Source organism: Canis lupus, chromosome 10, assembly GCF_003254725.2.
Source record: "Canis lupus dingo isolate Sandy chromosome 10, ASM325472v2, whole genome shotgun sequence".
NCBI classification, from domain to species: domain Eukaryota; kingdom Metazoa; phylum Chordata; class Mammalia; order Carnivora; family Canidae; genus Canis; species Canis lupus.
This window is the reverse complement of record NC_064252.1, coordinates 12,553,940-12,570,985: the sequence shown is the minus strand read 5'-3', so window position 1 is coordinate 12,570,985 and position 17,046 is coordinate 12,553,940. Positions and strand designations below refer to the sequence as shown.

General features: G+C 42.9%; 1 protein-coding gene across 1 annotated transcript in view; it reads left to right on the top strand.

The window, feature by feature from the left end:
* Positions 1-16,647, top strand: part of PTPRB (protein tyrosine phosphatase receptor type B) — a 116,491-nt gene extending 99,844 nt beyond the window's left edge. Inside the window, 5 exon segments of the mRNA XM_025476597.3 lie at positions 121-243; positions 435-598; positions 2,391-2,526; positions 8,607-8,727; positions 11,709-16,647. Of these exon segments, the coding sequence (XP_025332382.3) occupies positions 121-243; positions 435-598; positions 2,391-2,526; positions 8,607-8,727; positions 11,709-11,716 (552 nt within the window). The 3' untranslated portion in view covers positions 11,717-16,647.
* Positions 16,648-17,046: the final 399 nt, after the last annotated feature.

Here is a 17,046-nt window from a genome sequence, read left to right as displayed (position 1 = left end):
CAGAGCAGATTGTCAGATGCTCAGTCCCAGCTCAGGAAGTCACTTCAAGGAGGAAACGTCCAGGTTCGTAGGGGACTCATGTGTCCAGACTCACGTCTTTTCCCCTCTGCCTTCCTCTAGGTAAAGTGTGACCACTACTGGCCAGCGGACCAGGATTCCCTCTACTATGGGGACCTCATCCTGCAGATGCTCTCAGAGTCTGTGCTGCCCGAGTGGACCATCCGAGAATTTAGGATATGCAGCGTATGTTGGAACTCATGAAACCCCCAGCTTAGAAAGATGCGGGACACCTGTGACCCACCCACCCCACCCCACCCCTGCTTTTGGTGCCTCCTGCCCTGTGGTTTCGGCTCCTGGGAGCTGCTGAGTGGCCACAGTGGTCAGACATGAAGGTCGGCCCTGGGTCCTTCCCCTTACACCCTCTGCTCTTGCAGGAGGAGCAACTCGATGCACACAGGCTCATCCGCCACTTTCACTACACGGTGTGGCCAGACCATGGGGTCCCAGAGACCACCCAGTCCCTGATCCAGTTTGTGAGGACCGTCAGGGACTACATCAGCCGGAGCCCTGGCGCCGGGCCCACTGTGGTGCACTGCAGGTACGGGGGGGCGGGGGGCGGGGGGTGGGGGGCCAGGAACACGGGCGGGGGCCAGTCCAGCTGTGCTAACCAGCCCACCTGGGCCCGCAGGGTATCGTCATGCTCTCTCCTCTCTTTTCCCTTCCTTCGCCTTCACCCCTCCGTCACCCTCACTGTCCACTCCCCTCTCTCTCCCTCCTGCTGTTTTTGCCACTGTACAAAATGCAAAGTCCCTCCGTGACTTCCAGGCCGTCTAGGAGTGGGTCCTGTCTGCCCTCCCCGCACCCCCCCCCCCCCCGGTCCAAGTTGCCAGAAACCCCGCTCTCATGCAACAACCTGCTTCTTCTCACCTCTTGCCTTTCTTCCTCCTTGGGGCGGGGTGGGAGGGCTAATCTCTCTCCTCCACCCACATAAACGCTCAGCATCCCTCCACTCCGGGCTCCAGACCTCCCTCCAAGTCGAGTGGCACTTGGCATCTGTAGCACCCAAGTTTGCTCCTAAATTGCACTTCCCTCCTGACCTCTCTTTGCTCTAGCACGGCCAGTCAGCCTACCAAGCAGTCCCTCTCTCCTCCTCTCTGGGAGCCTGGTGTTTAGCTAATTAATGTTTGCAGCCACACTTTGATAGTCGGAGCCGAATGGCACTAAGAAGAGCAGGGAATTGCTCCACCAAGAGAAATGTCAGATGCCTTCGTTTCCTGCCAATCAGCCCAGCACCCTAGGAGCCCAGCTTTTATATGTCAGTGGAACCCTGATGCTTTTAATGGGAATGCGAGGCACTCCCAGGCTTCCTGTTTCTGAAGAACGGCCGGCGTTTCTGCCCATGCCACCAGAGAACTGTTCTCCTTTATCCCATAAGGCTGAGCATCCGAAATCCCCAGGTGGTGCGGCTGCTGGGAAGCAACCCGGCCATCCCTGGTGAAGCGCAATGTGTTCTCACCCTAGGATCCAGCAGTTCTGCTTCTAGACATCAGCCCTAGAGAAAGGCCTACATGTGTGCACAAGGAGGTTCACTGCAACACGGGTTTTCAAAGACAATAATTAAAAATGATCTCATTGTCGGGGCAACTGGGTGGCTCAGTCGGTTAAGTGTCCGACTCTTGGGTTTGGCTCAGGCCATGGTCTTAGGGTCGTGAGATGGAGCCCCACATGGGCTCTGTGCTTAGCCTGGAGCCTGCTTGAGATTCTCTCTCTCCCTTTCCCTCTGCCCCTCCCCCTGCTTGCTCTCTGTCTCTCTCAAATGAGTAAATCCTAAAACACACACACACATACACACACACACACACACAACAAAACTCCTTGTCTATCAGAGAATGCCAAGAATCGCATTAGCAGGCGATGCTTGGCAGTGGCGTGGCGTATGACCTCTATAGAGAAGCTAAAAGAAGGTGGATCTGCATGTAACGCCAGGGGTAAATCTCAAAACAAGGTATTGAGTAAAAAGAAAGTTGGCGAAAGGACACATGAAACACGTCATCATTTTAGCAAACCTCGGAGACCCACAAAATGAGCAGTACGTGCTGTCAGTGGATCTGCACGTACGCAGGACGAGTGTAAAACACGGTGCGTGGACATGACACGCGCTAAGTGCAGAGCCACACCTGTCCCTGCTGGGTGGGGGACGTGGAAGGAGGAAGGAGAAAGAGATGGAAGGTGGGGTCCCTCACGGACAGGGCTCCCTGAGAGAAGCAGCGCTCCTTATTCTCCCACAGTGCGGGAGCAAAGAGGAAGACGGCGCTGGCGTCTCTGGGTGCAGGCCCGACAGGCCACTGTGGCCCCGAAGGCTCAGGCTTCTGTCGCTCTGTCTCTCCTAGTGCTGGCGTGGGTAGGACTGGGACCTTTATCGCCTTGGACCGAATCCTCCAGCAATTAGACTCCAAAGACTCCGTGGACATTTACGGCGCAGTGAACGACCTGAGGCTTCACAGGGTTCACATGGTCCAGACTGAGGTAAGAGTTACAGGCTGAAGGACACAGACCGCCCCCTCTGCCGCTCTCCCCACGATGCCCACGGCTCTAATTGGACGAGGACAAATATCCTATGACTCATTAGGAAGAGAAAAGAACTGACTATAGATGTTCTGTAGGACTTGTTATCTTAAAACACATTTCACTGACCTTGAGGTACCTTGTGGAACTCTGCCAAGCTGTTTGCCCGTCTTCTTCAGGTGGGGAGAAAGCAAGATGGATTATCCTTTAAATCAATGCATTGTACATGGGGAGGCACTCTGTCTTTTTTTTTAATTAACTTTTTAAAAGAGTTTATTTAAACTCTATTTGTCAGCATAAAGTAGAACACCCAGTTCTCATCCCATCAAGTGCCCTCCTCAGTGCCCGTCACTCATCCCCCCCGCCCACCTCCCCTTCTGCAACCCTTTATTTGTTTCCCAGAGTTAGGTATGTCTTATGGTTTATCTCCCTCTCTAATTTTTCCCACTCAGTTCCCCTCCTTTCCCTTATAATCCCTTTGACTGTGTCTTACATTCCCCATATGAGTGAAACCACATGATGATGGTCCTTCTCCGATGGACTTACTTCACTCAGCACAGTGCCCTCCAGTTCCATCCGTGTCCATGTAAATGGTGGGACCATGTAAATGGTCCTTTCTAATGGCTCAGGAACAGTCCATTGTGTACACAGACCACATCTTCTTTATCCGTTCATCTGTCGAAGGACATCATCAGGCCAATCTGTCTCAAAGATCATTTTAAGATAGGCTGGCGAGTGAGCCCCAGAACTCCCATTAGTAAAGAGGAAACACACTTACGGTCTCTTCTCTCCTCCAGTCACCCACCCCCCAGCCACACACCCACCTCTGGAGACCCCAGACAAGTGCACACTGCTTACAAAGGATAAACGCTTCCATCTGTACTGTCCTTTGACATTTGCAGGGCGTTTTTAAATATGTTATTTCATTAAATTCATAAAAAGCATAGAGGTGAGGTATCATTTTTCCATTTCCAGGCTACACAACTGCGGTGCAGAGGCTAAAGGCATTTGCACAGCTATGATGTGGCCAAGCTGGGGCTTGAACCTGTTCTAAAGACAAACATTATATGGTCTCATTCATTTGGGGAGTATAAAAAATAGTGAAAGGGAATAAAGGGGAAAGAAGAAAAAATGAGTGGGAAATATCAGGGAGGGAGACAGAACATGAGAGACTCCTAACTCTGGGAAACAAACTAGGGGTGGTGGAAGGGGAGGTGGGCAGGGGGTTGGGGTGACTGAGTGTTGGGCACTGGGGGGGGCACTTAATGGGATGAGCACTGGGTGTTATTCTATATGTTGGCAAATTGAACACCAATAAAAAATAAATTTATAAAAAAAAAAAAAAGCCCTTAGCCCCACAGCCTCAGGGTGGGATCTAGCATCATTGCTTCCTGTAGGCACACCTGTCACCACCATTGTCCTGGGCTGGGAGTACTTTCATTATAACTACTACACTATACTTTTAATATTTTATTACAGAATTTTTTTAAATACATAAAACTAGGGTAAATGGTATAGTGAATTTCCGTGCACCTAAACTCCAGCTTCTACAATTATCAGTATTCCGTGTTCTTTTTCCGTGTTCTACATCCCACATACACTATTTCCCTACCCCGTGGCCTTATTGGAAAATATCAAAGCAAATCCTACTTATCAAACCATTTGATCCTTAAATGCTGTGTATGCAGAAATTTTAGAGAAAGACTCAAAGATTGTGACCAGAATATCATTATCACACCTAACATTTTTAACCATAATCCCTTAATATCATCTAACATCCAGTCAGGGCTTAAATATCCCTAATTATTTCAAATTTGCTTTCTACACTGAGTTTCCATAGAATCCAAACAAAGTCCACATGCTGCATTTGGTCGAAGTCTCTTAAATTTTTTTTAAATCTATAATAACCCTCCTTTGTTTCCCAAACTGTTTATTCATTAAAGACGCCAGTTCAATTGTTCTATATATTTTCCCACATCCCGGATTTGACCACAAATTTTAATTTGGGGAAGGGGAGATTTTCACATCATAAGTAGTCTTGAAGAATGTGTGGTGTGCGTGTGTGTGTGTTAGTCATTGTCGGAGGCCTCTGAGCTCATGTGTCACCTGCGTACATCTGCCCAGAACTCCAGGGTGCGTTGTGGCTGAGAGCAGACACGCTCACTGTAAACATCACTGGCAGGCTTCCAGGGCGGGGGGGACACAATGTGCCGTAGCTCTTCCTCCGTCTTGGATATATCTCCTTCTTTCCACTATTCCCTTCTCCTCCTAACCTCTCAGGATTCTGTGCTCTTTCCTCAGCTTGCCTTTTGAATGTTTGAGGTCCCCATGGTTCTGCCCTCAAGGTGCTACTCTCCCTTCTCTTGATCTTCATTCCTGGTGATGTCCCATGGCTTGCAGAACCGCATACATGCTTGCGTTTCCCAAATCTCATTCTCCTTTTCCGACAATGAGCTAAGAACCTGCCTACCAAACAGTCCTACCTGGAAGCCTTGCATTTGTTTCAAACTCAACAAAACTCAGGACTGAACTAATTATCTGTCTCTAAACAAAGAGTAACAATGAAAGCACTCCTCCCCCTCTTGCTTCTTCCAGGTTCAGGTAATGGTGCCACCATGCCCGTGCCCTCCATGTGTTTGCCCAAACTAGGATTCTGGTGTCTCTTCCCAGGGTTCTCACATTCAGGCAGTCATGGAGTCCTGTCTATTGTATCCGACATCTTTCTCTTCCTTCTGTCTCCCACCCAACTGCCACTGTCCTCGCTCAGCTGTTTATCAGCTCTCACTGGGCCCTTCTGTGCCAACCTCCCAGTGTGTCTCCTGCCACCAGCCTCTGCCCTACCAACTTTGTCACCACTGCCACCGACATGGTGCTTTTGCTCACTGTGGCAGCTCCCTGTGTAAAAACTTTGGCAAGCTCTCCATTGCAGTAGAATGAAGTTCAGGCTCTCACTCTTGTTGTATACAGGCCTCTCATAACTAGGCCCCCAACTTATTGCTCCGGTTTCATATCATAACACCCTCCCCATTGTTTTAGGGTCTGCCAAAATTAAGGATGGTTTCCCTCCCTGGGTCAGAATCAACTTTGATTCTTTTGATTATAATGAGATAAATATTATGGTAAGAAATATTTTGCCTCTCTTTTTTTTTCTTTTTCTCCTTTTTATCAAGTGAAATCCCAGACAATATTCACATATTACCTGTCCTGTTGTAACTCCTTGCCCAGAGTGGGCTTCTTGTAGTCCCAGAAGCCCTGGCCCCAGCCCTAGTATGCCTCATTTGTCCTGGGAGTGGGTGCAGAGGGCTGTGATTCACAGCTGAGCCAGAGGAAACAAAGAAGGAAAGACATTCAGACCCCCTTATATTACTTTTCTGGGTCGATGGGAATAGTCAACTTTAATTTTATTCCACCTTCTTTGGGATACAAAGGGTCTTCACAAGTTTTAATAAATATATCAAAGGGCAAGGATTTCTAAACAAAGAGGCATTAGACAGAAGATTTTCAAATGTGTCCCTCCTTCCTTTAGCCTGCCTTAGGGGAAATTTGTGGCCTGACTCCCAGAGAGACACTTAGGTGAAGCAGTAAGTTGTTAAAGAATAAGAGTTGATAGTCACAGTCTGTTAATCTCTTCTGCTTTCTGGAAGGAGGAGACAGTGGGATATGGTAGGACCAAGATTTTTGGTGCCCATTTGGGGGATTGTCCTTGGGCTTTCCCATGGCTCATGCACCCTACATTTTGGCCATGCTAGACTACTCAGTTTCCAGAATATATATGCTCATTCATGTTATTTACATCACTTGGAATGTCCCATTCTTTGGGACAAACTTTTACCTTCCTCCTTAGATTGATACCTCTCTCCCCAAAAAGTGAACTTGACAATTTCTTCTTATATGTGAAGCTTTAGACACAATTTGATCTTATATTTATCACCTTATAGGTATTTTTTGTCCACATATCTGCCCCTCTGCTAAACTGTGAACTCAAGGACTGTGAAAAGCTCAAGGTCTAATTCTATAAATACTATTTAGTACTACAACTATTGATGAAATTGAATGCAATTGAGGCTTCACAAGTCAGCTAGACAGAGCAAAAAATTATCTTTCATGATCCAAGTTTCATAGAGTCTAATAGACTCTATTCTTCATTAAGAATGAAGTGGGAAGCACATTAAGAGTCTGAGGTTTTAGTAGTAATTATTTTCAAAAGGACATTCTATTGGGAGAAGAAGAATTTATATTTAAGGCAAGGCAAATTAATGAATATTAACTGGTTTCAAAGGCCGTAGTGGATCATTGTTGAAGAATTTATTAATAAGACATAGCGTAGATGTAATAGAATTGTTCACAGCTGAACTTTAAGGTCCCAAAGTAATTTGATATCCCAGTACAATTGAAAATATGAATCATGCTTTGGATGGAAGGAAACAGGAAATATCTATCTATAATTTGGTAGATTGTTTTCAAGATGGCAAAGAAACTTCCCATACTAACAACCATTTTCAGGATAGTACTCTCCTCAAATTTTCAAGATCAAGGTGGCATGAAAAACTTATAACACTCAGAAATGCAGAGAATAGTTAATCAATATTTATGCAGGCCTCACTCATGATTGATTTATTTCTTTGATATATCCTAATCTAATGACTATCCCAGACCTATATCATGAAGTCCCTTTGGTAGATGACCAGGCTGACTTTCAATCAGAGGCAATGCCTAGTGTCAACCCGTGAAAATAAATACTGGTCCACTTGTAAAGTTCGTTGGTGAGGAAAGATCTTACAGTCTCACTTTGTATCTCAAACCTTTAAAATACTTTAAAATAACACATGAATCACCTTAAATGTGGGATCCAGGAACGTTTTTCAACATCCATCTAATTGATAGCAACACAGAGTCTCATACCCTTTAATGGTCAAAGGATATTAGCTCTAGAAGACACCTCAGATGTTTTCTAGATGTTTCCCGAGAAGCCTCGTGATTCAGTTTAGGCCAGCTGGAGGCAGACAAAGAGCCCAGTGTCTCTTGCATGCTACTGGGCTTCCCTTCCCGCCTCCTCTTTCTCTGGATGGGCTCTGAGCAGTTGCTATGTCATTAAAGGAACCCAAGGCCAAGCACTGAGGTCACATGGACATTCTTTTCTTTATTAGACAGCTCTGTTAGTAGGAAGGAAGGCTGCCTATGTTGTCAGGTGCATCTTTATGGTCACCAAAACATTGACTCTTCTTAGTTTCTATTTCAAAAGTAGATTGTTCCCAGATAATTGACAGAGGTGAGTCTGTTCTCACTGTGTAACCTTCTGTAGTTCTTTGTCATCAGCCAACATCTTGGAGAGTCTTCCTTGTGAAAAAAACCAAGATAGATAAGATATTAACCTTACCCTCAAAGAACCGACAGTCTTTGGTTTGGTGGGGTCTATTGTATACACCTTCTTTTTCTTATTATCCTCACAAAAGAAAGGGAAAAAAACAGGGTATGCAGTGAAATTATTTCCTTATTCAATTATGCAGTGAAATTAGGATTCATCTAAGGAAACTGGTATAGTGAAAAGAACATGAATATGAACCCTAGGATCATTTGCTCAGATCCCATTTCTTGGCTATGTGAGAAGTTACTTAATTCCTCTGAGTCTTCATTCCTATGGATAGTTATATCTACTTTATGAGATTGTAAAAATAATCAAATGAGATAACTTATGTAAAATGCATAGTACAGTGTTTGGTAGTCAGTTGTCTATTTACAAATATTTGTAGAGGACCGACTATGTGCCAGACATAATTCTAGGCACTCATAGAACATACTCCCTAAATATGCATGCACATAAAAAGGAATAAATAAACACCACCTCTTCCCTCATTACTATTATTCTCTTCTTAGTGCTAATAGAAAGGACTCTGCTGTGTACTACAGACTATTAGTGAAATGATCAAGAAATTTGCTAACCGTATAGAATGTCACTACTCTTGATATTTTTGTGAGTCTCTCATCTTTCTTATGCTTGAGAATATTTGCCTTCCTCTGACACATTCTCTGCTTTCTCATAGTGTCAGTACGTATACCTACATCAGTGCGTAAGAGATGTCCTCAGAGCACGGAAGCTACGGAGTGAACAAGAAAACCCCTTGTTTCCAATCTACGAAAATGTGAATCCAGAGTATCACAGAGGTAGGAGCTTCATAACTTATAAGTTCATTTATCAAGATATGGTGTATCTAGAAACTATTAATAACCTAACCTCTTCAAAGCGCACCAGGCCTTTCTTCTTCCACCCAAAGGCCCTTAAAGAGTGGCAAAAGGGAGGAGAGGCAGAGTGGGGGCGGGGCCAGCTCCACAGCTGAGCACAGACTGCATGTGGTAGCTCTTCCTATCTGGCCTGGGATGCCCTCTCTTAAGAGTTCTGCTTAACGGTACTCTTTTCTAAGCAGTAAGGCTCTGTGCTAGGGAAGATGCTCTGAAATCACAACTGGGGATTCAGATTATAAAATCCCTTTGGAGAAGAATTTGGCCATATGTATCAAAGTCCTCACTACGTTCTTGTCACCTAAGTGCTGAAAAGACTTTATTCATGACAATTTTTATAGCTAAAATTTTAAGTGAAAAAAACCTCAAATGTTTAATGGAAGACTAAACACACCATGGTGCATTCATTTAATAGAATACAATGCAGTCATTAAAAATGGTATTTTTAATGATATTACAACATGGATATTCTTATAAATATGCTGAGTTTAAAACACACACACACACACACACACACACACACACACACGCAGGGGCGCCTGGGTGGCTCAGTCAGTTAAGTGTCTGACTCTTGGTTTTGGCTCAGGTGATGATCGTGGGGTAGGGGATCAAGCCCAGCATTGGGCTGTATGCTCAGCGCAGAGTCTGCTTGAGATTCTCTTTCCTTCTCCTTCTACTCTTCCTGATTGTTCTTTCTCTCTCTTTTAAATAAATAAATAATTTTTTTAAAAAAAAGATTCATGGGATCCCTGGGTGGCTCAGCAGTTTGGTGCCTGCCTTCAGCCAAGGGTGTGATCCTGGAGTCCCAGGATCGAGTCCCGCATCGGGCTCCCCGCAGGGAGCCTGCTTCTCCCTCTTCCTGTGTCTCTGCCTCTCTCTCTCTCTCTCTCTCTGTGTCTCCCATGAATAAATAAATAAAATCTTAAAAAAAAAAGATTCCCTCTCTCTTTCTCCCTTTGCCCCTCCCCTATCTCTCCCTCTCTTTCTCTCTCTCAAATAAATCTTTTTTTAAAAAAGATCCTCTCTCTCTAACAAAAAACAAAACAAACAAACAAAAAAAAGTAGAGCAAACAAACAACACATGGGAATAAAAGACTAGAAAGAAATAAACCACAAAAATAAAACAAAGTTCTCAAACCAGCACAATAATATATGATTTTTCTTCTGTTTTATGTACCTCATTTTCTAGAATAGTATGTCACATTTTTAAAACAAAAATTTTAGTAAAACTGTATAAACTAAGAGGCACTGCTTTGATCAGACGGTAATTACTTGACAAGTAAAGGGTCTCTATGCCTTTTCCCATTCTAAACAATCATTTAGACCTAACTTATCACAAAGGCTAACTGCAAATTCGAAGTTACATTGTATTAGTTATCTACTACTGCCTAACAAATTACCCTAAAACTTGGCAGTTTAACTCAGCATTTATTTTCTCACAGTTTCTATAGGTCAGGTATTTGGAGGAGCTTAGCCAGGTGGTGTTGGGTCACTCATGATGCTGTAGTCAAGATGTTGGCCAGGCTGCAGTCATCTGAAGGCTTGACTGGGGCCGGGAGGTCCATTTCAAGAAGGTGCACTCACATGGCTATTGGTTTAGGTCTCAATCCCTTGCATGTGGACCCGTGTCCATCTAAAAATTAGATCCTTCTCGAAACATTATTTTATCTCCATTTCTAATTGATCTTCAATTTTGTTTTGTTCTCTGCACCTTCCGTATCCAGTGACTGAGCCAGGACAGTACATAGTTAATGATCTGTGAAGTAAATATATATGAGACAGCTGCCATTTAAAGGGGTCCTTTGTTAATCAATAATTCTCTTGGATTATAAATTATTGCTCCCTAATTTATATGTGTTACAAATTAAGGTTTTTGCATGTCACATCCTTTAAGAAGCTCCAGGATGGAGGGAGCTCTGGGGGATCGGGGAGATTTCTTTGTCTTGTTATGATTTGTGTGAGAGTCGTGTTTGTTTGTTTGTTTGTTTGTTTGTTTGAAGTCATCTTGGGTGCTCCTGGGAGAGCCAGCTATGGTGTGATTAGCTTCAGGTGTCTGAAAGTTAGGATTCAGGTCCTAGCTCTGGCACTAACACAGATTACCAAGCTGTGTAACCCTAAGTGGGTCCCTCTGCCTCTCTGGGCCCGTGGGTGCATCTATATAATCAGAGAGGATGGACTAGAATTACTGGTCCCTTAATTCTCGTAATCTGTGGTTCTGAATGGAATGACCTGGACCCCACAATGATGCTCTCGCCCTAAACCATATTGGACTTTAGTCATTTCCGCTAGTCTTATCCATTTGTAATCTTCATAAATGGAACAAATGACTATGACACACCCTGCTCCATCTCTAACTACAATGTCCTTCCTTTCAGACACGGGCTATTCAAGGCATTGAGAATGTATCTGAAGATCTCTCGGATAAAATGTATTCACTGCGTGATTTAAAAACAAAAACAAAACAAAAAAACAGAACAAAACAAAAATCAAAAAAAAAAAAAAAAAACTTGCTTCATGCCCCACAGAGGTGTCAGCTATTTCTGTTGATACAATGTATAATTTATTAATCTGCAGAATTTTAAAGAATTTATGTAATTTAAAGGTAACAGATATTATTGTACATAGTTGTATTTTGTAGTTTCTTCTGTACATATGTATTTTTTCATAATGTTTAATATTAAGCTTTATATAATACTATTTTTCCACACTAAAGTGTTCATGGATTGTTCTACGTAAACTAATTCAGCCTGTGTAACAGGACTACCGGTAACATATGTCTGGAAGGGGTTGCAGAGGTGATCCCATGGGCCACGGTTTTGACCTGTTTTGATATCTGCTGGTCAGGATAGAGGGCAGGGCTGGAGAAAGCATGTAATACAGCTGGCTTTCCTGCATTGCTCTTCTAGGAATCTAGGGATCTGAAGATGATCCAAATGTTATTTGGACGAATGTAACAGTCAAAACCGGATTAAGCAGCACCAAAGCTGAAGTAGGTGGTTATTGCTAAGCTAGTTCATCTCTCCCCCTTCGCCTGCCAGAGGTTCAAGCCAAAGTGGTCAGTTCAGGGGCCACATAATTTACAGAGTGGTCCAGGCTGCAGGGTTGAGGATTCTGAGAGAGAACGATCCAAACAGAAGAGATGAATTCCTTGTATCGAGAAGATTGCCTCCTGTACCCTTAACTGGAAACCAAATCAACATGCAAAGTGCTGTCCGTAGTGACTGGAGATTATTTACTACATTCGTAGTGTGTGAACCACACACACCCGAACTATAAAGAGTACGTGGTTGATGATGACGCTCATCTTTGTCTCATTGCTAGTGGGCTGCATTCCTGGAAATGCCAGAATTATGTCACTCATACTTGGTTTTCCCGTTTAAAGAGGATTGTTGTAGCAGATTATATTTCTGATCAAAAACTTGATATTAACATCTTTATAGCAATGTCATATATAGTTCGTTAAAAAAAAAAATTAGTGGTGCTTAATATAGAAATTCCCAAAAGACTTTTCTAGTAAGTCACTGAGGTCAAAATAGCAGTAATCACCTGAAGATGCATTTAACATAAAAGCCAAGTTTCTCTTCACTAGTTGTGCCTATTTTGACTATAACAAATTTCAGTGGGTTAGAAAGTAGGCATTACCCTCCCCAAGGTCCAGTTCTGAGGGTGCTTCTGGGGACAATTTGAAAGGTATCATCTATAGAGAATCTTCATGGCTACTTGAAAAATGAGCTAGGATGTTTGCCTTTTTCTCACCTACAAATTTCTCCATAATAAACCCAAGAATTAGAGATGAAAGTTGTTGACCTCACAGCTTCAACTGCAGAAAGAATACATGTCAAAGTGTGTCTTTTTGCTACATACTGTAAAGTCCCAAAAGTAATATAATGGGTATAAATGACAATCATCAAATATAGCCAAAATAGTTATTTATGGTTATGTAAATTTACACACACACACACACACACACACACAAACTCTCCAGGGCTACTTGCAGTTTATAAAAACAGGGGAAAACTTTACAAGAAAAAATGTGAAGAGTAATAAAAGGATTCCATGTTTTCACAGCCTCCTTATGCTCAATGCCCTTGTGGAATGGCAGTGTTAGGTCCTGCTCCTGTTTCAGGGAACTAGGTGCATCTTCTAGAAACGCAAAGGAACAATATGTATGTAAGGGTAGCGGATGTACCACCCGGAAGAAAACAGAGGTCAGAGATTTAGGAGATGTGGTGTCAATTAGGAATAACTTTCCCTGCACGAAAAAAAAGAAAAAGAAAAAGAAAAAGCAGGAGAAAACAGATTTTTTAAACCAATGCTGCTTGGCACAAAGCACAGTAACACATGGAAAAAGAAATCCATTTGGGGCCTTTCATTCATTCAGAAAAGTTTAACCGAGTGCCTGTAACCTGCTAGGTACCGTCCTAGAAAGGACTCATTTCTACTCAACAAAGAAAATGCATCCCAACAGTCAAGTTAGGGTTGTTGTTACTATTTCCAATTACGCTTGAAAGAGGACCTTGGGGAGCCAGCGAAAGAGGCAAGCAGACCAGGGCACAAAAAAAGGGCAGACGCTGAAGCTGCTTTAATAGCAAACCACTAGATCGAGAAGAGAAAGCAATCCATTGCACCAACCAAGAATTAAAACTGTTGGGAAAAAAAAAAAAAAAAAAAAAACCTACACGTCTGTAACAGTAAATACCGTTCGCATACCCCGGTGTATCTTGGGTGGCATCACTGTTATGGAAATGGACGTGGCAAGGAAAAACTGTATGTTCTTTCAGTCTAATCCAGGAAATATTTATTCCTACCCTCCACCTGTCTAATTTTAAATCTCCTTAGCAACAAATATTTCACTATCTTCCCTCCTGCCACCGCCAAGGACTAAATACATTATCTAGTTGATCTGTTTATTAAATTTAGGAGGGGGGGGGAAGGTTTCCTTGACATTCATCTCGATTGGACATATTTTAATATAATCCCATCATGTGTTAGGTCTTGGTAAACATTCCATTTCCTGCCGTGGTGGGCATCCTGTTTGCACCTGTCCACTACACTTGAATCACCCAGCCGTCAAAGTGCTTGTGAGCTATCACATCTTAGGAGAGTCCCGTCTTGCATCTTAATAATTATTTATCCAAGTTCTTTATAATTAACACCTTTAATCTCTACTCATTAAATCGATTTCCTATTATCATTCTGCTGCTCCCTGGATAGCAGCCAGGTTTTCAGCTCTTGAATCAGAGTTTTCAAAGGCTCATCTCCCTGTCTGGGCCTGCACATATTTGTCCTGAGCAATTCACCATCTCTTAACACTTCGGAGTCCCTCTTTTTCACAACTTGTTGCCTTCTCCTCTTTTGAGCATGTTTGCTTTCCCAGTCGAATGTGATTTTATTTTCTGTTCATTTTATCTCCTTCAACTCACTGGCATTTCATAGTCTTCTCAGGCTCCACGTTATAGCAGAGGTGACCATGGTTTCGCTGTGACATACTAAAATGGTCATGGCCCACAGACATGTTGGGGACAGTTTTATTTGGAAGGGTCTTTAATTAATTTTGTTATTACCTCTTGGAGGAAAGCCCAAAATGACATGTGAAAATAATATGAAACCACCAAGCAGATGTCCAGCAATACAAAAATAGACCTCACATGCTATACTTCACACTCTGAATCTCTTGCCTTAGTGTCTCAGGATCCAGTTTCTTATATTAAATATTCTCCTTACTTTTTTGCAAGAAAATTACTGGCCATATACTGAATTCCAAATTACTTGGCTTTCTGAGTCTCTGAGATTGGAACCTAGAAGTCTAAGCTGGCCGGATCTGTGTGACAGCAAATGATAGGACCTGGCCCCAGCCCTGGGAGGCTCTAGAGTTTCAGTCCACTCACCTGAGCCACCCCAAACGTGACCTGGTATTGAAAGGCAATAGGAAATAAGCTGCTTGTTTGAGGTAGTAGTTCAAGGACTGTCCAGGTTCCATTTCACAGAGGAAATGAAAGTAATTCACCAGCCAAGACAGAGTGGCAAGAAGGAATGGCTGGTCCTCCCCCAGATGGCCGTGAGCAGCCCTCGACCCCACCTCACACCTAGGAAGAGTCAGAGTGGAAAGGCCCTAATCAGCCCAAAAGCCCTGTTACATTTCTGAATATTTTTAACCCAAGATTTCAAATCACATCAAGTATTCAAGGAAGGTTTCATATCAGAGGAAAATCTGTAAACCATGACTGCAGAAAACAAATGAAATGATACGAAGAAGGGGAAATATCTGAGAAAGGGAATCTAACCAGATGTCATCCGGAAGACAAAATGGCATCCTTTCTCTGTGTCCAGACTATTCTCAGAAGAATGTCGTATTTCTATTAGGACATATTATCCTTGGTGGGGGGGGAGGGGGCTCTCTTATTTCATCAGCCAGATGATTTAGCCAATTAAGCAACTGAATTGAGATTCATTTAGTTTTGTGAATTGACCATGTGTTTGACTACATGGACTTAGCTTGGAATCCAACCACGCTACCTTAGATTCTTGTAGTGGATGATGCCTTTGAAAGTGGCCATTTTAGTTAAAATGCAGGGTAACATTTGATACAGCCATGGTAATAGCAGAAATCTGCTCTGTTCTAAAAATGTTTCTAGCAATGGAAATATTTCTGACTAAAAGAATACTCTTGACTTGTAGGGAGGCTCCCTAGGAATAAATGTATGCAACAAAAATAAGGCATTTTATTTTTTTTAAAGGTTGCCTATATAGATACATTCATGAGATAAGGAAATTGTTAGTGAATGCTCTTAAAAATAGAGGTTTATGTAATGGAGATCAAGAAATCTATTAACAGATTTACCAAAGATTATTTTTATAGCCTATATGCCAATGTACATGATCTCACATAAGTTACGAAAATAAGTTGTTGAACACTGTGAATAATGTCAGACAAATGTAATGTGCCCCTTCTAGAGTCATGTCAAAAAATGTTAGCTATGGCTGTTCTCTCTGCCTTAAGTAATGTCTTTTAGGAAAGACCGTCTTCGCCCTAAGAGCAAGCTTTGTGTTATGCGTGAGATGTTGTATTTTAATAGCTGAGCCAGTAAATAAGCATCCCAGCAGAAAGGAGCATATGCAGTTGTAGTGTTAGGAGTGTGTAGCACAGTGGGACAGTGTTCCCTCTGCAAGTCTGGGGAGAGTCTGCAGCGGCCCTTGTGAAAGTTCTTGCTCTCAGCCACACTGACTACCGGGTGCACCCGTGTTCTTGCCTGAAGGGCCCTTGAGCTCTGGTCCCCCATGTAGGACCCATCAGGCTGATAAATTCTACAAAGACAAGGATCAAGTCTTCAATCTTGTCTCTGGTGCTACCTTGTAGAAATTATTTCACGGCACACACATTCAGCATATGTTTCTTGATCAGAAACGGCTGCTGGCCCAGTACTTTGAATGTTAGGTAGCCAGAGTCCAAAACCACCATCCACTACGGTCCAAGGAGGTTCAGCTAGCTATTCCTTGAGTTACGTGCGGCTTGAGTAAACACTGTAAATAAATCCAGCAAGTGAACATATTATGTTCTATAATAGAGCACTTTTATGTTTTTAATATCATGTATTCTTTCTCTGCAAATCTGGTTATTTAAAATGGCAGTAGATGATTTTATTTTTTCATACTATTGTACCTCCCCGCAATACTGTGTTTCTAACCGGCTCTAGTTGAACAAAGAACTTCTCTAGTCTTCCTATTTAAATTATGTATTTGCTTAATATATTTTCACATTTGTAACTGTGGTCAAAAATCTACCTAGTACCACCTTACGTACCTTCTCACTAGTACAGGAATAAAACTGCTGTTTGTTGAAGCAAAGTGTCCTGGCTTCTCTTCACCTGTTCCTCATTTGTCAATCTCTGTCGTCCTTCTCTGCTCAGAAGAAAGGTCAGATGTGACTGCTTTTAAGTGAGAAAAACCTTCCAGGCCATTATCATAAGAACATGGTTGTCTTAACCTTTATTCCTGCGAGTGCTGAGCTGGTTCCCTAGGTTATCGTGTACATTATAATAGACTCTCTAGTTGACGGTCTCCAACCCAGTTCTTGTTTTCAGTTCTTTGGTTCATTAGTAACCAAAATGCCATCTATTACCAACAGTGTCGGTGTGTTCTCAGAGGCGCTGCCCCAGCGGGATCACCGTGAGCCCTTCAGAAGCACTTCACACGTTAGCAGGCAGTGTGACATTTGGTAAAGGGCTGCTGCGCCTATTTCCAGAA